The following is a 19699-nucleotide window of genomic DNA, read 5'->3' on the forward strand; positions in this document are numbered from 1 at the left end:
TGGAAATGAATATTTGGAGCCACAGCAGTGAGACTAGAATGGATGGAGCAGAGGAAAGGGGCTTCAAAGTGGTGGTTGTGCTTTAAGCTGGAGCTACCTGGAGCCATGAAAACATGACATAGGTTCTCTGTGCCCACAGCATGGGATTCTTGGGAAAGGTCTGTTGGATAGCAAGTGGGTAAATATTACCCTGTTTCTTGATCTTGAGCTTAGATTGGAAATGCTTGCTTTGGGTTTACCCGCCTGGCAGCTTAGTGTCACATCCTCACGGCTGATGGCTACTGCCCACCCATCTGCCATGACCAGTGTAATGTAGTAGATTGAGAACAGGTGCATGTGGGTCTCAGAATTTGTGGCATTGGAGTGAGGTGATGTGATTCTTATGCTAGAAAACAGGGCCTTGTCAAGAGAAGCCAGTGTGAACGTCCTCTATGGTGGCCCTCTATAAGGAGCCACAGTGAGGACGGGACTTGGGCTCCATGCCTGTCCCTGGGCCAGTAAGCAGGAGATGCCTTCTGAGGGGCAGCAGCCTGATTCTGCCTTGATAGCTCTTCCTGTTGAGAGAAAACTGCTAGAAGAAGATGCAGAACTATGCACAGGAGACCTGTGAGAGGTGTCCTTTCTCTAGCTTCAGGCAGACCCTCAGCCAGCCCTACCAGTCTCTCTTTCCATTCTTCCCCACCATGGGCCACGCAGACGTGGCCCTGGCCATGCCATGTATCAGAGCCGGGGGGCAGGGTTCAGCCTTCCCAGATTTAAGGACAGCAAGATGAGTCTTCCCTGTTCAGAATGTTCATCTCCTGTACTTTTCTTAATGCTCTACTTGGCTCCGTTTGAAATTGGTAATTGCAGGGAGATGTATACACTGACTCCAAGCTCAGGAGAGCTGTTCCTCTAATCTTGCGTGGCCTCTGCTGATGTTGGCCGTGGAATGCTTAGTGAGTGCTCCCTGAACACCACTCTCAGCCTGTACCAATGGCAAGGGCTTTTCTTCTCTCGGAGCTTGATGATGTCCTCAAAGGGAAAGAAGCCTCTAGCTTTTACTATGTCTGTCTCCTGTCTCCTGCTAGCTACTCTTTCAGCTACAGGAATGGGGTTTAAAAAGTTCCATTTACTATTTGCTATCACAGACTTACATACCCGTGGAAGACATGATTTAGTGAGCACCAGAGGAGATGAAAAAGGCATTGTCTTTTCTTTTCCTTGGAATTTTGATGGATGCCACCTTTTTATCTCACAAATTCATCAGCCATTTATTGAGCTCACCTATACAGCAGGCACTGTTCTAGACACACAGGTCATGGCAGTGACCAAAACTAAACACCTTGCTTTCCTGCTGATGTGAGCCTAAATATGCTCCATTTTAAGGCATTTGGAATTCACTGGAACTGACTTTTGTCTCTGTGACTGATACTGTTGCAGCTTTTATCTAAAAAGAACTCAGCATTTCTTTTAAAAAGATCATTTGGGAACACTTGAAGGTAGTCCTGCAATTTTTAATTCCCTGATTCATAATAATTTCAAATTAGAATGCCAGATTTCTCTCCTTCTCTCTCTCTCTTTCTCTCTCTCTCTCTCTCTCTCTCTCTCACACACACACACACACACACACACACACACACACACACACACACATACACACTATATTTTGGCTCTGGTTGCAGTCAGCACACTCCTGATTAGAGAAGGTTTATGTTCATGGCAGGTGGACAGACATTCTAGACAAAGACAAAAGAGCAGGAAGTATTCAACATAACCCCCAAATGCTTTTAAATTTCATCTATCTCATAAAACAGGAATATCAGAAGGAAGTTGTTTTTAAAAAAAAAACTATTCTAATTTTTAAGAAAAGATGTGAAGGGATGAGGAGTAGAGGGGGAATGGTTTGTTTAAGGGAGGTGCTTCGAATTGCAGAATCTGAAATCTGTAATGCAGAGTCCAGCTCTCCTCCCCACCCCCACTGCACCCACAACCCCGCAAAACAAGAGCAGTCACAATTTTTATGCCTTTTTCCATGGGGTATTAAGAACATTTATTGCATTCATGAAAAAATTTTTGGAAAATCCCCAAAGAGAAAGATTTCTAGGATATGTTCTCTAACATTTAAACTCAAGACAGTGCTTCTAACAGGGGAACATGAAGTCCAAACTACTAGGTTGGTTTTGTTATTTAAAGAGCAAACTAGTTGGCACAAACATTATCACATGACCAAGTGAAAAAGATCTGTGAGCAGAGAGGAATGCAATTAGAGGTAAAATAGAAAATTATTTCAAATATATTTGAAAATTATTTCAAATGATTTCATTCTTTTATTCAGTGGAATTTTATTGAGTGTCCACTGATGGCAAGATACCTTGGAGATTCAGAATATATAAGAACAACCTCTGTCCTTGCACATCCCAAGTGTCTTATATGCTGCTGTGGACACATTTCATGTATTTGTGAAAGGGGACAGTTGTACTTAGCACTTCCTTATGCTAGCTGCTTTGCTAGGAACCCGAGAAGTTACAAAGAGAAAGTGTCAGATGAGAGACATACTGACCACACTGTCTGCTAGGTTTTGTAAAAGAAGCATACCCACTTTGTGCAACAAATTCAGCCTGGCAAATTTGATGGCCTCTACACCAAAAGTGAGATTTGAGCTTGGCCTTAAAGTTCATCTTCCTTTCTGCTTCTCCTCCTTTGTATCAGTTTTGATCCCAAAATAGTTATTCTAATCATGGACAATATGCAAAGGAGAAGTCCTACTGATACATATGTCTCAAAAGAATTATTTTGTTTTGATGTAGAATTTGACTTTTTTTTTTAAATGGACTCTTTGATGGGAACTGTTCAGAAAAATCATTAGACTACCAAAATCTTCTTATACTTCCTCATAATTATTTAATTAAACCTGTTTTTCCTTAAGCATATGCGTTCAAGATTCTTAAAATGAAATGAACTTTCAAAGTAGTAATATATGCATGTTTCAAAATGTAGGTATTCTTCCTGAGAGATTCTTTAAAAACATGAAGGCTCATATTTATTTATTCTTCTTAAAAATGTTTAAACAAGTAACAGCATACAGTAAGTACTGTTTTACACTTTTTCCGTGTAACAAATGTGGGTAATCATACAGTAGGTCATGTAGTGCTGCTTCATTCCTTTTGATGGCTACATGGCATTCCATTACCATAATTTATTTAACTCATTCTCTATCAATGGGTATATGGGATGTTTCCAATCTTTTCCCATTACAAACAAGGCTGTAATTAATAGCTTTGTACAGATATAGTTTCTCACACTTGTGAATCGTATTTTAACAGAGTAACTTCCTAGAAGTACAACTGCCCCTTTTAAATTTTGATAGACGATGTCGCATCACCCTGTGTGGGTGTTGCCCCAGTCTGCACTCCCTCCAGTTGTGTGTAAGAGTGCCAGTTTCCCCACAGTCTTGCAACATAGTGTAGCATCGATATTTTTATCTTTTCCAATCTAATATCAGATACTCTAAAAATTAGCCTTATTCATTATTGCTCTGGTATGTTTTGTTTAACTGATAATATTGCCACTATATTATTTTCTCTTATTTTTATGGAAATGTACTTAAATACTTTAAATAGTATTTAATCTATACTATTACCCAAATGTGACTTGTGGGCTTGTCTGATTAATGTTAATTATACTTTTGTTTCTATGGAGAGAGTACATTCCTAATTAGAAACATCTGGTATACCTCAAACTTTTTAGATTTTTTTAAAAAGTGAAATATGTATGCTGAAAATGCATACAAACTCCTAAACAACTGAGTGGACAGTTATAAAGCGAATGTACAGGAAATAACCATGCAGGTCATGGCTTTCCAAAAGCCCCCTGTGTGCCCCTCCCTGATCACAACCCTGTTCTTCTCCCCTAGAGGCAATCATTCTCTTAGCATTTGTAATAATACTGACCTTACTTTCCTTTATGTTTTTACCCCTTTTGAATGTGTCTCCAAGCAGTGTAGTATCAGTGTGGCTGTTCTTTAACTTTATATGACTAGAATTATACTCTGTGTGTGTGTGTGTGTGTGTGTGTGTGTGTGTGTCCTGCTCAACACATATTTTTATGGAATTCATCCGTGCTGATGTGTATAGGTCATTAATTTTCATTGTTGTATAGTATTCCATTGTATGACTATACCACAGAGTATCCATTCTCTACATGGGATGTTTGGGGCTATGGGAGCAATACTGCTGTAAATATTTTTGTATATGTATCCTTGTGTGCATGTGCTTGAGTTTCTCTAGGGTGTAAAGCAAGGAGTGGAATTTCTAGATGAACGAAAAAAGAATTGCTGAGTAATAGGGTATATCTTTATCTATATCTTCAACTTTACTAGTTGGTGTAAACTATTTTTTGATATGCTGGTACCAAATTTCCACTACTCCCAGTATATGTGAGATTTTCTGTTGCTCTGCATCCTCGTCTATACTTGATACTGTCAGACTTCAAAATTTTTGCAGGTCTAGTGGGGATGTGGTAGTATCTGCTAATGGTTTTAATTTGCATTTCCCAAATCACTAATGAGGTTGAACATTTTGTCATGTCCTTATTGGGCCTTTGGACTTTCTTTTATGATGCCCCATTCAAGCCTTTTGCCCATGTATCTAGTGAGTGATCTAGGGGTTTCTTGTATACATTTTTAAGAGTTCTTCATATTCTAGATACTAATATTCTAGATATTAGTCCTTTATTGGTTATACATGTTGTAAATATCTGTTCTCACTTCGTGGCTCGTCTTTTTACTCTCTTTATTCTGTCTTGATAAACATAAATTTGACATTTTGAAATCAATATATTTGTAAGTTAGAGGTTCATATGATGTCATGTATGAGACATTTCCTACATTTAGTATTCTAAAATATAATTCACCATTTATATCTCATCAGAATAATATAGCAACATGGAAACTTTATATATAATGCAGATTTCTGTCAATCCCTAAACTTTCCTCCTCTGTTGTAATGAAAGAAGAACTACTTGACTTTTTGAAATGTGTTTGTCTATTGTCATACATCATATAACAGGTTATACAGCTAAAGCAATGCAATGTGTTAGGAAAAAGGTGATAAATATATTGGATTTGGAACTCAGCTGTCCAACAAATAGATCCCAGACATAGGGAGGAAGTCTTCACATAGCAAAACTAACATCTGTGCTCACAGGAAAGCCTCTTGAATCCTGATTTTATATGTAATTCTTACCTTCATGGCCATCTAGTTACTTAGCCCATAAGAAAATTAGAAGGGGAGACAGTTACTTCTGTCTAGACCCACTAGTAGCCACAAAGGCTGAGCTACTGTCAGCAAGAGAGGAAGCAGAAAAGCCCTGAGAGCAAAAGCTGATGGATGAATTAAAACTCTTAACAGTTTGTTCTATTTAGTGAGGGTACCAAGAGAGCATCATGACTGGGCCTGTCTGAGGACTCCCTTGCATCCTGCACTACACCATAATTATTACTCATGTTGGTATTTGCAACTGTTAACAGAAAGGGAAATCATGTTCGATGTATTCTGCTTAAGAAGTCAGAGATTAAAAGGTATTTATAAAAATGGTTAAACCGGGGAGATAAAGTGTTGGTGTTTACCTTTAGTTATCCAGAAAATTTGATGATCCTGACACGCACATTTCCCAAGGGGTTCTCAAGAACTGAGGTTGTTATGTTGACTGGGGTTTACCTTAGTGGAATGACCTGTAAAGATGAAACTCAGCTTTTCTCAGGCCTACTGATTGACTCCAAAAAGACCGATGACTACCTTGGCATTTACTGAACATCTGTATAATCCACTCTAGTGCAAGCCACTGTCCTCTCACACATGGCCTATGAACCAAGCCTCCTAACTGGTCCCCAGACATTCACTCTTACCTCCCTCCACTCTCTTCTCCATTCTGCAGCCAGCGTGATCTTTTTTAAAATGCAAGCTGTCCACATCACTTTGCGGCTCCAGTCCTTCACTAGCGTCCCTTGTTTTTAGGATAAAGATCAAAATTTTCAACATGACTGATGCGACTGCATGATCTGGGCCTCAGCCCACTTCTCTGGCCTCATGGGGGCCATTTTTCTTCCTGTGTCCTGCCTTGCAGCCTGCCTGGCCTTCCTTGAATGTGCCAGGGTTCTTCCCAGCCCGTGGCCTGTGTTTTCTCTACCTGGAAGCTTCTCTCTCCTCCCATGCCTAAGTCCACCCCTTTGACCCTCTCTTCTTTCTGATTTTAGTCTGTCCTGACCCACTGCCGAAGTCCCTTCCCCAAGTCACATCTCTCACGACACTCTGTACTGTTATTTCTCCGTTCCTGTCACCATGACCATAAGCATTTGTGTGGTTATATGATTGCCTCCCCCGCCAGACTGAGGACAGTGGTATGTCTGTTTTATGTCCCCACTGCATCACCGAATCTAGCAAAGTACTGACTCATAGAAGGTGCTTGGGAAATATTTGTGAAAGGAATAACTGCAGAACAAATAAACACTTGGTAACATGTTTGGCAGTGTGGGTAAGAGAGAGATCGAGAAACTGGGACCAAATGTAATTAAGAAAATCAAAATCCTAGTTTGGGAGGATCAGAGAAGTTTCACCATTAGACTCTACAAAGTGGGTAGAATTTATCCAGACAGCGCTGGGGTGGGAGGGCAGAGGCAGGTCATTCTACATGGATGAAACGGTAAGAGCCAGTAAGGGAGAAAGGCAAAAATAGGAGGAGTTTGGGTCGTGCAGAGTAAATGTGCCTGGTTGAAATTGTGGGTTTGTGAGGTGAGCTGTGAAAAATAAGACCAGAAGATTTGCTTGGGTCAGATTACGGCAGATCCTGCACACCATTCAAAGGAAGTTAGACTTTACTGATTGACATCCAAGAAACACTGAGGGTTTGGGTTTTTTTTAATTTTTTTGCCTGATGGTTACTTTTATCTTCACCTAGATGTACCACGGTCATCAAATTCTCTCATCTTTTCTCAAGACTCAGGAAGAGTCTAATGTTAACCCATCCACAACCCTCTGAATCTCATCTTCTGTCCCCACTTGAGTATATCACTCCAACACCTCTTCTCCTGCATGTTGTCGACGAGCTCCCGTCCGTCTGCCATCCAACACATGTTGCTACCTCATGCTCCAGTGAGGGCTGCACTTGAACTTCTCTTCCTGATTCTTCTTTCTCTACATCCTCCCCACCTCCAGCCATAGTTTTTGTTGCTTCAGTTCTGATGTCCATGACAAAGATGCCAAGATTATAGCTCTGAAGTGACTTGACTCCTCATGGCAGTTTTCATATGAGTTTATTCACTCACCCCCACCATGTGCCAGGCTCTGTGCCAGGATGGAGAGGCAGCAGTGAAACAAAACAGGCCAGTGCCCGCCTGTATGAAGGCTAAGTTCTACTGAGGAACCAGAAAACCAACAAGCAAATTCAAGACCAAGTGGCCACATAATGAGCAGGGTTGGTGCTGGGCACAGTTTTTACAGCTGGTTGCCTCAGTGTTTCCAGTTGGATGTCTGACTTTTCCTCAGTCTCAGTCTCAAAAAGAGATTTCCTTCTTCTCTCAAACTAGTAACCCGGTTGACTTCCCTACTTGGGACAGAATTCTCTTATAGCCAGTCTGTTGCCAAGTCCTGAGAATGAGTCCCTCAAAATCTGTCACACCACCCTGTCAGTTCTTGGTTACCCTGTGCTGAAATTCTTTCAGTAACCTCCTAAATGGCCTCCCTGCTTTCTAGGATTTTGCTCCTGCGTCTTATCTTCTCTCCTGACACCAGATTCTTCCTCTCAAAGCTTTTCTTTCAATGTCTCACTTGTCAGTTAAAAGCTGTCAGTAGCACATTCACTAGGGATAAAGTACAGGCCCAACTCCAAAATGTTTAGTTTTCCCTCTGACACCTGATCCTTTAGAGACCTTTATCTGTTCTACATACTATAACGCACCTACTTTCGATTGAATCAGATGAGACTGCCATTTTTGTGTGTCTAAAAAATGGGTGAATACTGGCCGTTTATATGTTTCAACGTAATTCCACTTACCAATAAATGGTTGCCTGCGTATCTTTCTCCCATGTTACATTGTGAGTTCCTTGACGATCGTATCTTTATCTTCATGATGCTCATTGCTCTCCTGTCTACTACAGCATCTAGCACGTAGTAAATAATGGTAATTAAATGCCCCCAGTCACAGCATGCTTTGCTCCTGCTTATGCCCATCTCCTGTGATGCTTACGGACTTGCTGAATCACATCTGGCCCGCCCTTCACTGCCAGCTGGACTCATGCCTCCTTCATGCAAATGCTCACCACTTCTCCCACCACACCTCTCAGCCACTGGTTGTGCCCCCTCCCCTGCCCACACACATACAAGCAAGTCAAATATCATTCTTTAACATTCAGGGCATACGTTGTGTGTTTTACTTGGCATCTGCCACATTGTGGAGCATAACGTCGCACTCTTAACAATGAGTTGAGAAATCTCTGTTTCTGGCCCTTATCCCTCACGCTGGGATGCAGCCCCCTGTCTCCAGCTGTCTGTGACATTACTGCACTCGGATGACTCGCCTGGCGCTCCTCAGCAGACCTGAAACTGGACTCCTCACCTACCATCTCCCAGATAATCTTTTCTTAACCCCCATCCACTGCTTTACCTCTCAGCCACCTTGGCTCTCCTTCATTCTTGAGCCTTTTCCCGAAATCGTGTTGCAGTGGATCATCATCACAGTGATTGCATATTCTTCATTCTGGCTCTGGATTTTCATGGGACTTGTAAAGTTTTTATTCCTGGGAGCTTCAAGAGCAGAAGCATGGCTCCCAAATCACAGTAGCATTCTCTAGGACCTACAGGCTCCTGGTACACAGGCCCCTTCCCCCTGGTCCTGCCCCTCTTCTGGCTCCCTTGCTGTCTGCAAACCTTTCCTCTAATGTTCTCTGGTACATTATCTGTGTGATTATCTTCATCAAATATGATGATCTTTTAAGTAAGAATTGCCTTTGTCTACCAGCCTATCACAGACATCACCATGTCTCCCAAATTATTTCTCTGTACTGACAGATATGTTTCTGACCTCAGGAAGAGTGTTGTTGAAACAAGCTTTCTTTGTTATTAGAATGATTTCTGGAGTCCCTTCCCTCAGCACCTTGTGAGATAGCATCTTCTTCCAGTTCGCTGGTGTTTCCTGTGGGTTAGCTTTTATCTCAGCAACTGAGTCCTGGGATCCGTGAAGACAAGGCCCACATGTGATAGCTTCTGTCATCTGCAGTGCATTGACATACAGTTAGACATTCACAGGCATGCTCAGAAAAGACTTGTTCGAATAATATGTTTTATGTGTATAACTTCCGTTTTTGTATATTTATGGGTTGTGTGTCTCTGAATGTGTCTCCCGTACACCCTCTGAGAAGTACTCATCTACGTGGTTTGGGAGGCAGGGATCTCTTGGACATATCCCCTGGTCATCAGGCCATCAGGCCCATGACATTAAAACTATTATTAAGTCATGGGTTCCAGAAGCTCCTGGCTGTGGCCGGCCAGGTGAAGGGCCTACCTACAGTGTACAATTCCTTTTCTTCCCACCTGCTTGGGAGGCTTCCTTTTCCTTCTGAATAGGAAAGACGAATTTTTCTGTTTTAAACATAAAAAAGGAATGTGTGTGTGTATATATGTTTGGGTATCCGTGCTTATGTACACGTATGTACATATATGTATGTGTGTACATATATGTATATATATATATATATATATATATATATATGAAGGAAATACACCAAAATGTAAATAGTGGTTATTTCTGGATGGTGGCTTTTTCCAAATTCTCTCTGACAAGAAAATCACTTTTATTAACAAAGAAAACCCTCACTGATGTCATTTTTAAAAGACAGGAAGGAACACAATTATTAGATGGTTGCTGAGGTCCACCCTCAGCATGAACCAAGGACAAGGGGACAAAAGCAGGTACCTCGTAGGAAACAGGGGGATTGACTTCTCAGTATCTCAAGAGGAGGGAAAGTGACCAGAGAGTAAATTTGGACCGATGTGTAGGATGGGCCAAGGTTGTGAGCTGAGGAACTGAAAACTGTGTTTGGTTGTAGAGGTCAGGAGCCTTGGACAGTGAAAGGAAAGAGAAGGAAAATTCATGGTGTGTCCGGTTGGGGGTGACAAGGAGATGAGGAGTTCCATCAGGGTTTTCCCTCAAATGTAGCTATTTAGCGAAAGTATGGAAAGGGTGAGGGAAGGCTGAAAGTGAGTTCATGAAGAGATTCCATGGAGAGATATGCAGAGGGAGAGACAGAAAGCAGACATATTTCAAGTTTGGTTTTAAGCCCCTGTGATTCCAGAGGGGGAGGTTTCCAGAGTGACTCAGCATGGGGATGCTGGGGCCCAGGTGAGGACGACACAGAGAGCCTCCGTGAAGGAAACGGGTTACCCTGCATGGGCAGCAAGGTTTCGAATAGGAGGTTCATCATTAGGTCAAGACCCAGCTCTCCCCCAGCCCCTCACCTCCCTCTCTCCCTTCAGCTCCCACAGTCTGAGGGCAGAGGGAATGTTTTCTGATAAGAATTCTTGGTAAAGAGGCAATTTTTAACCTTTCTGAATTTGAAACAAAACAAAGAAATTACATGAAACCAATATTTTCAAGGTTGTTTCTCCCACACTGCCTAGTTCCATGGTTCTCTCAGAGGATTCCCTGAGCAGAGGGAGAAACAGAAAGAGGAAAAACGAGGATGGACTCTTTCCTGCTGTAGCTGGGGTGGTCCTCCAGAGGTGGGAAGTGCCTGGCCTGTCACTTGGGAGGGAGCGCACTCCACACCACCTGCCAGGCCTTCCTGCTCATCACTAAGCTGCTAGACTGCCTAGTCTTCCTCAGTAAGCTCCTGAGAGCATTCGGGATGAGGAAGCCTGGGGTCAGCATGAGCAACAAGCAGACATCTAAAAGCCAAAAGGAGACCCTTCAGGCAGAGTAGAAAGCCAGAAAGAACACATACAAAGGTCACCAGATCAGTCCTTAAAAAAGAACTAAACTAAAGACACACTTCACGGTGCTTACGTCTTTCCTGTGTACATGATTCAGTATTTTTACTACTCTATATCTCCGTGTTTAATTCTGATGGCTACATCAGGGAAAATCTCCAGTCCAGGCTCTAGTCTGACATTTGGGGTGGAGAAAAGCTCTTTTAAACCAGTTAATATAATTTGCAGAGTTCCCTGTGTATCATGGAAACAAACAGAGCACTTAAAGTCCCCATCAAGGGTAATACCCCGCGCCTCCTGCCGCCCCATCTAATAGGAAAGGCCTACTCCTTCTCTTAGAAAGCCCTGCTGTAATTGGGCAGACCAAGGAAAGCACAAAGGCTGCCTGCAAGGAAGCCATCCAGAGCATGAACAGCTGACAATAACAACCGCCTCTCTTGCTGAACTCCTTATAGGAGCCTGGCAGCTTATGTATATACTCCTTCATTCTGTCCTCACAACAGTTCTTCAAGGTAAGTACCATTATCCTCATTTTGCAGATGAGGAAAATGGCACTCAGAGAGGTTCAATAACTTGCCCAAGGTCACACAACCAGAAAGCGGCAGAACCAAGATTTGAACCCAGGGCTCTCTGATGTCCACTATGCACACTGCCTTCCCCTGGACACGCTCACTAAAGAAAACAATTGGATAATTCAGGCCAAAACACACAAAGTAACATTATAGCCAAATGGTCTAAGTCCTATCATTACTGCCCCCTCCCCATCATCTGAATGAAACACACCTGAATTAAAATACCAAGAGCATTCCATGTTCCATGGATGCCATGGGTCAGTTGCTCACTGACTTGTGTGCCTAGCAGAACAAGGCACGAATCAGGAGCATAGAGGAAGCTGTTAATTAGGTCTTAACCATGGGAGTGGTAATTTGGGCACACTCCTGCCTCACTGGTTTCCCACTCCATCAAAAACAGCCAGAACATATATTCAACTGAAGATGCATTTAAAAATATAATGGAAAATAGTTGCCTCAAATTCTTTATGGATCGAGAAAGAGTACACATCTATAACATATAAATATGTTCCCCATTTGTGGCTATTTTTATACCACTGGATGTCCAGTGTTGTCTCTTGTGCTCCCAGGGTCTGCAGAACATCTCTCTATTGCTCAGAAAGTTACATTCTGGGTGTCTAGGATTAGAATGGAGCCTACATTCTATTATATAAAGTATTTATATAAAGGGATCTGTACCTGAATAAGGGGAGGCGAAGGAAATCTCAGCACAGGCCCCTCCCCACCTAAAATAAAAGAATACAGGGGAGGTCTGGTTAATAAAAGCCACCGTCCTACGAAGAAGGTCTCACTGATTCTCGGCCCTCATGGAAAATGCCCAAGACAAGTACTTTTGGACAGTGTGTGCTGACAGATATGAAAACGCAGTTGAAACACTGCAAAACTCGGGTTTTCCAGCGATGGAGTGATTGGGACATAGGGAAGGTCTCTGTGCTAAGGATTCCAAACCAGGCAACCTGCAGAGTTATGAGGGAAGTATTTCTAAAAGCTAACTTTAGGCCCTACCCTGGCCTACTGAATCAAAATGCCAAAGGTATATAGTGACTGGACATGGAACATATATGAATTCCACACTGGGAGTTATTTTCTAAATAATAGAAATCATTCACATCTCAAAAAAAAAGTGTGATGGCCTTTCTCTCTCTCTCTCTCTCTCTCTCTCTCTCACACACACACACACACACACACACTTCCACTTCCACTTAAACTTTTCCCACTAATCCTTTCTTTAGGCCAGATTTTTAGAAAATCATCTCAATGAGATTATGAACAGCTATCATTTTTAAAGTTAAGAGCTATGCATTGGCGTTCACTACTCTTTCATGTTACCAACTGGGCTATATAAAATAATGGCTTCCTATATTAATGTGTCTATATTTTCTCAGGGTTTTAGAGGAAAGCATTCAGTTTGCCTACGTGTCTCATATATCAAACCATCAGACAGATTTGCAGGTGCACAGAGACAAGCACAACTTAGATTTAAAGGGGGATAAACATTTTTCTGCACAACCTAATGAGTATGTAGAACAAAGTGACCCAAACCACTTCTACTTAGGTCCTTGAGGATAAGATGGATCCTCAAAATATGTGAGATGCTTTCTCAGACCTTTGAAATCCACAAACATACAAATGTACAAATATCACTTAGGAGGTGGATTCTCCTTTACAAGAGGCAACATAGCACAGTGGTTAAGGATAGCCCCAGAATCAAACCGACCACAGTGCAGATCTCACTCCCTTCACTTGCCAGTTGTTTGATCCTGGGCAAGGCCTCTCAGGGCTCCAGTCTGCAAAATGGAGGTAATGGTATTACCCACCCCATAACGTTGTGGTGCAAATTACGAGAAATGATGCATGCCGGACACTCAGCCTTTGGCTTGGCGCATGCTAAAGACTCAACAAATATTAGTTGTTAATAATACTGATAATAAAAATGATGAAGACCTTTAGCTATTTTAATAAACGACAATAAAAATATTTTTTAAAACTGTCTCCCCCTTCAGAATATTAAGAACTGTGTAAAGAACAAAATGTCAAATTCGGCATTTATAAAACTGTTAAATTCGACCACTGCAGTAAATTCTACAAATCTTAGAGCACATCTATAAACTAAACTGGTAATGACAGTGATTTATGGTGTGAGCTAAGCAGGACAGTGGACACCACCCCTCCACCACCCCACCACCCCACCTCCCCATTAATGTAATGCAATATAAAATTCCTAAGGCCCTTTTGCCATGGCCAAGGTGAGCTCAGTGGTCAGCAGTACCTTCCATGAGTTACTTCACAGATGTATGTGTATAACTCCTGGCTTTCTTCGGAATCTCCTCTCCCTTCTGAATCCTAAGTATCCCTAATCTTCCTCACAAGTCAGGGTAACTACCATTTTAACTTGATGCTGAAGTGTTTTCTCTCCCTTAATGAACAGTTTTTGCCTGGCTGGAATTCTTGCTAAGGGAGCTTGTAAGACTGCTGAATCACAGACCTGTACCTTTTTTCTCATTTCTGTATGGCAGATGTGAGGAGCTGAGCCACAGTCAAATATGGGGTCATACTCCTTAACTTATCTTGAACTTTTCTCTTGGTTGAGGCATTGCTCTTTAGAATACTTCAGTCCTCCAATAGCAATAGAAGTTGACTTTCTTTGAGGGGCCATTGTTAAGGACACATTCCATTGTTCCGGTGGCCAAGTAGAGTCGGCGTGGCCACACTGGAATATGGAAGCCGGGTCTCTGGCAGGCTCCCTCACTCCCTCAGTAATCCACTCCCTCAGCCAGCCCTGCGGCCTCAGAGACCAACCACATGCCTCAGAAAAATTGCAGATTACCACATGTCATAGACCCTGGAAACACTTGAAATCAGGAATTTTAAGTCACTCACTGCCAAAGATCTGCTACATAAATGGGTAAACTTTTCTCAGTTTCTTTCCCCCAAATGAATGTCATAGTGAGGCCTGCTGGCAGGCACAGGGATCCTAAAAGAGTTGAAACAAACAAAACAAAAAGGATATGAAATAAACACTGAGGATCACTCATAGGACCTCATATTTAATGCAGCCCTCCTTATATTCTTCCTGGCTCTCCTCCTGCTTTTATGTGTGGGGGAAACCACCACAGGACTGCTCAACCAGGAGCTATTGCAGAGAAAAGTATATGGATTGGAACCCTGACCAAGTCAGTAGAAGTGGCCGGTCAGCGATCCTCATCTGGATCCTGGACTTGGTTGGCTTCTTCTGAACCTTCAGACCAAGGAGTGTCCTACACAGCACTCTGCTCACTCCATTTCCTCTTCTCAGAAAATGATTGTGTATTTGCCAGGTTGCACTCTGTGCCTTGGGTTGCTAGAAATACAGTAGGTTGCACTGATGATTTAACTCTGTTTTCTATAAAGGGCTACGGGATCTCATGCAGATTTTTGCAAAGTCATATGCAAATCACAGAGCCCCGGCCCTTTTCTTAACAGGATGGCAACCTTGCTCCTCGGTGGCACCTGGGACCTGGAGATCCTTTCTCCACTTACGTTTAGCGCGCAGCCTGGGACTTGTCCCTGCAGCTCACCGGGTTAGCCGTGCCGCCGTTGGGACCTCCCACCTGGACTCCCTTCACCCACCTCTCTTGAGACTACTCTGGCAGGGCTGGTGTGGGGTACAGCCTTTGCTCAGAGAGCAACATGTTCCAAGCAAAATCTGCCCACCTGGGCCATGGGCTTGCCCCTCGGGCTCCCTGCTTCTCTACTGGGTGCGATTCGAGGTTGCTGAGCTTCCCTCCAAAGTTGAAAATGGTGGGACGGTAGGGACCTGTGAGAGGCCCCATGACCCAAGCTACTTCCCGCGGCTCCCAATCCAAACACCAGGTACCCCAGGCCCTCACTGCCCGGGAGGTCTGCAGTGTGAGTGGGCACGTTCGTCAGAGGGACATACTTATCTCTGGAGTTTTTCTCCAGGTTGACCATCTCTGTTGTCAGTGGCCCCCAGTCTAGAAAACCCATCGTTCTAATCTAGCCTACCTCCCCCACATCCTGAGAAAGAGGGAGGAGGAACAAGGGATAGTTTCTGGTAGAGAAGAGGATGGTTAACTCTAGCTGTTCCCAAACATTGGCCCAACCACATCCCCAACAAATGTTCTATCTGAGTCAGCCTGCCCAGGTTTTGTCAGAATTTTCCGGCTCCTCTAACCTCACTCACCGCTGAGGTCTCTGGTTCAAAGACCACCCTCCTAGCCTTCGTGCGCTTCGAGATTACCCTGTTGGTGGTGGGTGGGGAGTGGGGGAAGAAATAAAGGAAACAAACTGGCTCCATGTTGGTTAACTGTTGAGACTAGAAGGTCGGGGACGTGGCCATTCATTATACCATTCTCTCCACTTTTGTATGTGTTTGCAATTTTTCGTAATAAAAAGTTAAAAGTTTAAAAAGTCCTCCAGCTTCCAAGACACTCAAGAGAGCCCCAACCCCTAACAGAGTTTCCTGGAGACCCCACACCAAGTCAAGAGGCAAAGATGATTCCATTACATATATATATATATATATATATATATGTGTATATATATACTCATTTTCTAATTTTTTAAGGCCCACTGCTTTATTTTCAGTAGACTAAACCTTATTTCTAAAAGGTCCCAAGGTTGGGCTCACTTCCCCCAGCTGGGTTATGGGGGAGGACTGGGTAAAGGGGTCCTTAAGATCCTGAAAGTTTACACTTCCATGTACCTCACAGTCTTGTGAGGATGGGACTTGTTCAGTGTTCTGAACTTTGTGGAGGAAACACGCTCTCAATTCACAGTGTCATTCCCTGGAATTGCACCTGGCTCAGGAAAGGACTGTCTTTGTACTTGAATTTAAATCCAATGGAGAACCTTAATATGGGCATTTGCATGACTGAGAATTGCTGCTGTCTTTTTTCCGTATGTCACTTTCTTGAATGTGTTCTAATAAAATGATTCTAAAGCAGGCTGTGATATACAGTGATTTATAAATACTTTCTGTTGAGCGCTGAGGCCTTTAATTTCCTACCAAGAATCCACCCCATTCCACTTTCTGGAAAGATCTGTTTAGCTGGGGACAGACGCAGGAGCGTCCGTATGGCATGCCGTGATGGCGGCACTTCTGCAATTGCGGTCATTAATAAGAATCATGTCAACCACAGGAATTTTGTGTTCTGGTTGCCTAGCAGCAGAATTTGTTTTCCAGAATAAAGATGGCCATATGTAGTGGATGAGTGCGGGGGTGAAGGGGGGGCGGGCGAGTGGAGGAGGCAGGGCAGGAGCAGCAGTATAATTCACTCTACCAGGGAGGGAACAAGGCAGAAGGAGAGACAAAGGCAGCTGAAAAGAGAGACAAGCAAGGTTCAGTCGTGTTCTGTTCAGTGATAACCCTCAGCACATTCAAAAGATAATGAGTTGTTAAATTTTATTTACAAAATTGCACCTTTGGCTCTCATGACGTAGCAAGTTAGAAATCTCAAAATCTCATTAAGCAAACTGGAAGCAAAGGAAGAAAATACAGATCTCCAAAGGTAGATACTTTGAGAAACACTTTTTATCTCAATCTTTACCCCCCTCAACCAGACAGGCCAGGGCACTAACATGAGCTGGTAACCAACTGAGGCTGCTTCTCTAGCGAAGGAAGCATTGTTAGAAACCTCCTAACGGGCCAGGAGGGCAGAACCAGACAAGGAGGCTTCTGTTTGCTGAGCACCTTTCTCATACAGGTGCTGGGAAGCCTCCTGATATACATCATCCCCTCTAATCTTCACAGCCACCCTGAGAGGCAGGCAGTTCTGTTTTCATTTTTCAGATGAAGAGGCTAAAGCTAAGGGAAGTAAATAACTTGTATAAAATCATAAAGCTGAAAGATAGCAGATCTGTGATTCAAATTTAGGTCTCTGATCTCCAAGTCCATGCTTTTGCAAACCACAGGGCTGTTGCCCCTGTGCCCAGCTTGGGCTCTCTCCTCTGCACTGCTGTGGTCTTCACCTTAATGGATTGGGCACCTTCTGTATGCCCTGGGAGTGAGGGGGTGGGCACAGGCAGTGTCCTGCTCTTCCTTGTGTGATTGGAGGTCTCTTCCAGTCCAGGTCTTTGTAGCCCACATCCATGTCCCTGTGACATACTTGTGCAGAGCACAGGCTGATGAGTCTGAGATCACCATCTGGCTTTCATAGGGATTGGCTCACTTAGCAAATACCTGGTGCCTACAAGTGCTGGGCATATGAACTAGGTGGGCAAATATAGACTCACCCCTGTTCTCATGGAGTTTGCCAGTAGAGGATACCTACATTAATCAAGTAACACATGAATAGATTTATAATAACAACTGCTGAAAGGGGCCTTGAAGATCACTGAGATCAACAAATGAAATGAGACCCAGAAATGCTAAGCAGTTTGCCCAGGACCACACAGCGAGTTAGGGGCAGAGGACTAGAACTCTGGTTTTCATTCTTAGACTGCTATTTTCCCTGCCATGTCACCCTCTAGGCTGTCCCACACCCATAGACTGCCCCTAGCCCCAAACAGCCAGATAAACATGTTGATCAATCAGTACACTCTCCCCGTGCCTAGGAAAAACCAGATAGCACATTTTGTAATGACAAACGGTATCGTGAACCAAATCCCCAAGGACGACATATACCCAAGCCTTGTTCGTAGACTTTTTTTCAGAGCCCAAAGCAGGAACAGAGAGGCAAGGCTCCCATGCCATAGCAACATTGCCTAATAAGGATGGTTGCAGGTGTTTCAGTGTTTTGGTGTGACCCCAATATTTTCACATCTCCCAGGTTCAGCAGCTATTCATTCACCCATTAATTCAACAAATATTTACTGAGTGCCCTCTAGTGCTGCTAGGCATAGTTCTCAGAGCTGGGGACACAACACTGAACAAAATGGACTGTCCTTATAGAGCATATATTCTAGCCCAGGGAGACAGTCAGTAAACAAAATAGAAAGCAAGTAATACAGCATATTAGAAGGTGATAAGTGCTACAAGAAGGGGGTAGGGAGTCTCCAAGGTGGGGATGAATTGTTAGGGTGGTTGGGAAAGGGACCTACCTGAGAAAATGATGTTCCAGATCATCATTTTCCACACATACACACACACACTCACACACACACACACACACACACACACACAGAGCTATGCAGTGTGATGTAGAGAGTCCCATAAGCCTTCCCCTGCCTCCCTCAGAAAAGTAAAAGTTTGTCATTGTCATGTCCCAGAGCCCAATTCCTAAGCTTCCTTTTTCTCTCCTTTGGCCAAACTAGGGGTTCTTAAATCTGAGTGTTTATCAGACTCATCTAGAGGACTTTGTTAAAACAGATTGCTGGGCCCTACTCCCAGAGTTTGTGAATCAGTACATGGGGGTAGATCCAAGAATTTGCACTTCTAACAAACTCCCAAGAAATGCTGATGCTACGCACCCAGGGTCCACACTTTGAGAGCCACCAGGTTAATCTATTATAGCTGCAAGGTCCCTGTTAAAATGAAACTATTACCCAAAAAAGGATGCATCCATTCACTAGGGTGAATGGACATTATCAAAGTAGCTATCCTTGAAGAGCAGGGCCCTCAAGAAAGGGGACTACTTTTAATTGGGGAAAGTTTCAGAAACCACAGCCCAAGACCCTAAGCATTGAGGAGTTAGGGCAAGGGACAGTTCCTTAAAAAGTGGCAACAACAATATTTCATAGCCTGTCAGTGCTTTGCATTTTCTTAGCATTTAATACATTTACAAGTCCTATTTAGCCCACTGTTCTCTTTTGGCACAGTTAGTTTGTTAGGTAGAACAGGTGTCATTATTACATTTATGGATAAGAAAATTGAGACACAAAGAGATTGTATGGCCTTCCTTGGGCATCAAGGAACCCCAGTGGCCTTATGCCTCATCCAGTGTTCTTTCTCCTTTAACACTCTTCATAACGCTAGCTACGGCTTTCTCCTGGGGCCTCCACCTCTGGGTCATTGAAATCCAGGACACAGAGTCACTCTTTGCCTTTTGCTCTGTTTAAAATCCCACTTGCTGCAAGTAGATTATCCACGTGGGCGATTAACTGTGGCAAATACTAAGCCCTGCGGGAGTTTCCTCTGCCATAAACACATCTCTTCTCTTCTACTACCAGATATTATACAGAGAAAACGCTAACTCATTTTAATATTAGCCTAAGCTAGAACTAAT

General features: G+C 43.2%; 1 protein-coding gene across 10 annotated transcripts in view; it reads left to right on the forward strand.

The window, feature by feature from the left end:
- KALRN (kalirin RhoGEF kinase) overlaps positions 1–19699 on the forward strand; it is a 694375-nt gene that overhangs the window by 442504 nt on the left and 232172 nt on the right. For 4 of the 10 annotated variants that reach the window (XM_088024810.1, XM_088024814.1, XM_028091295.2 and 1 more), the window contains exon 34: positions 14997–15059. The exons of the other annotated variants lie outside the window; for them this stretch is intronic. In XM_088024810.1, coding sequence (XP_087880936.1) covers positions 14997–15059 — 63 coding nt within the window. Of the gene's footprint in view, positions 1–14996; positions 15060–19699 lie in introns of those variants that run through there. 10 annotated transcript variants of the gene reach the window in all.

This window comes from Eumetopias jubatus, unplaced genomic scaffold (assembly GCF_037043125.1).
Source record: "Eumetopias jubatus isolate StellerSeaLion01/CBP00866 unplaced genomic scaffold, mEumJub1_p1.0 scaffold_1, whole genome shotgun sequence".
Taxonomy (NCBI): Eukaryota; Metazoa; Chordata; class Mammalia; order Carnivora; family Otariidae; genus Eumetopias; species Eumetopias jubatus.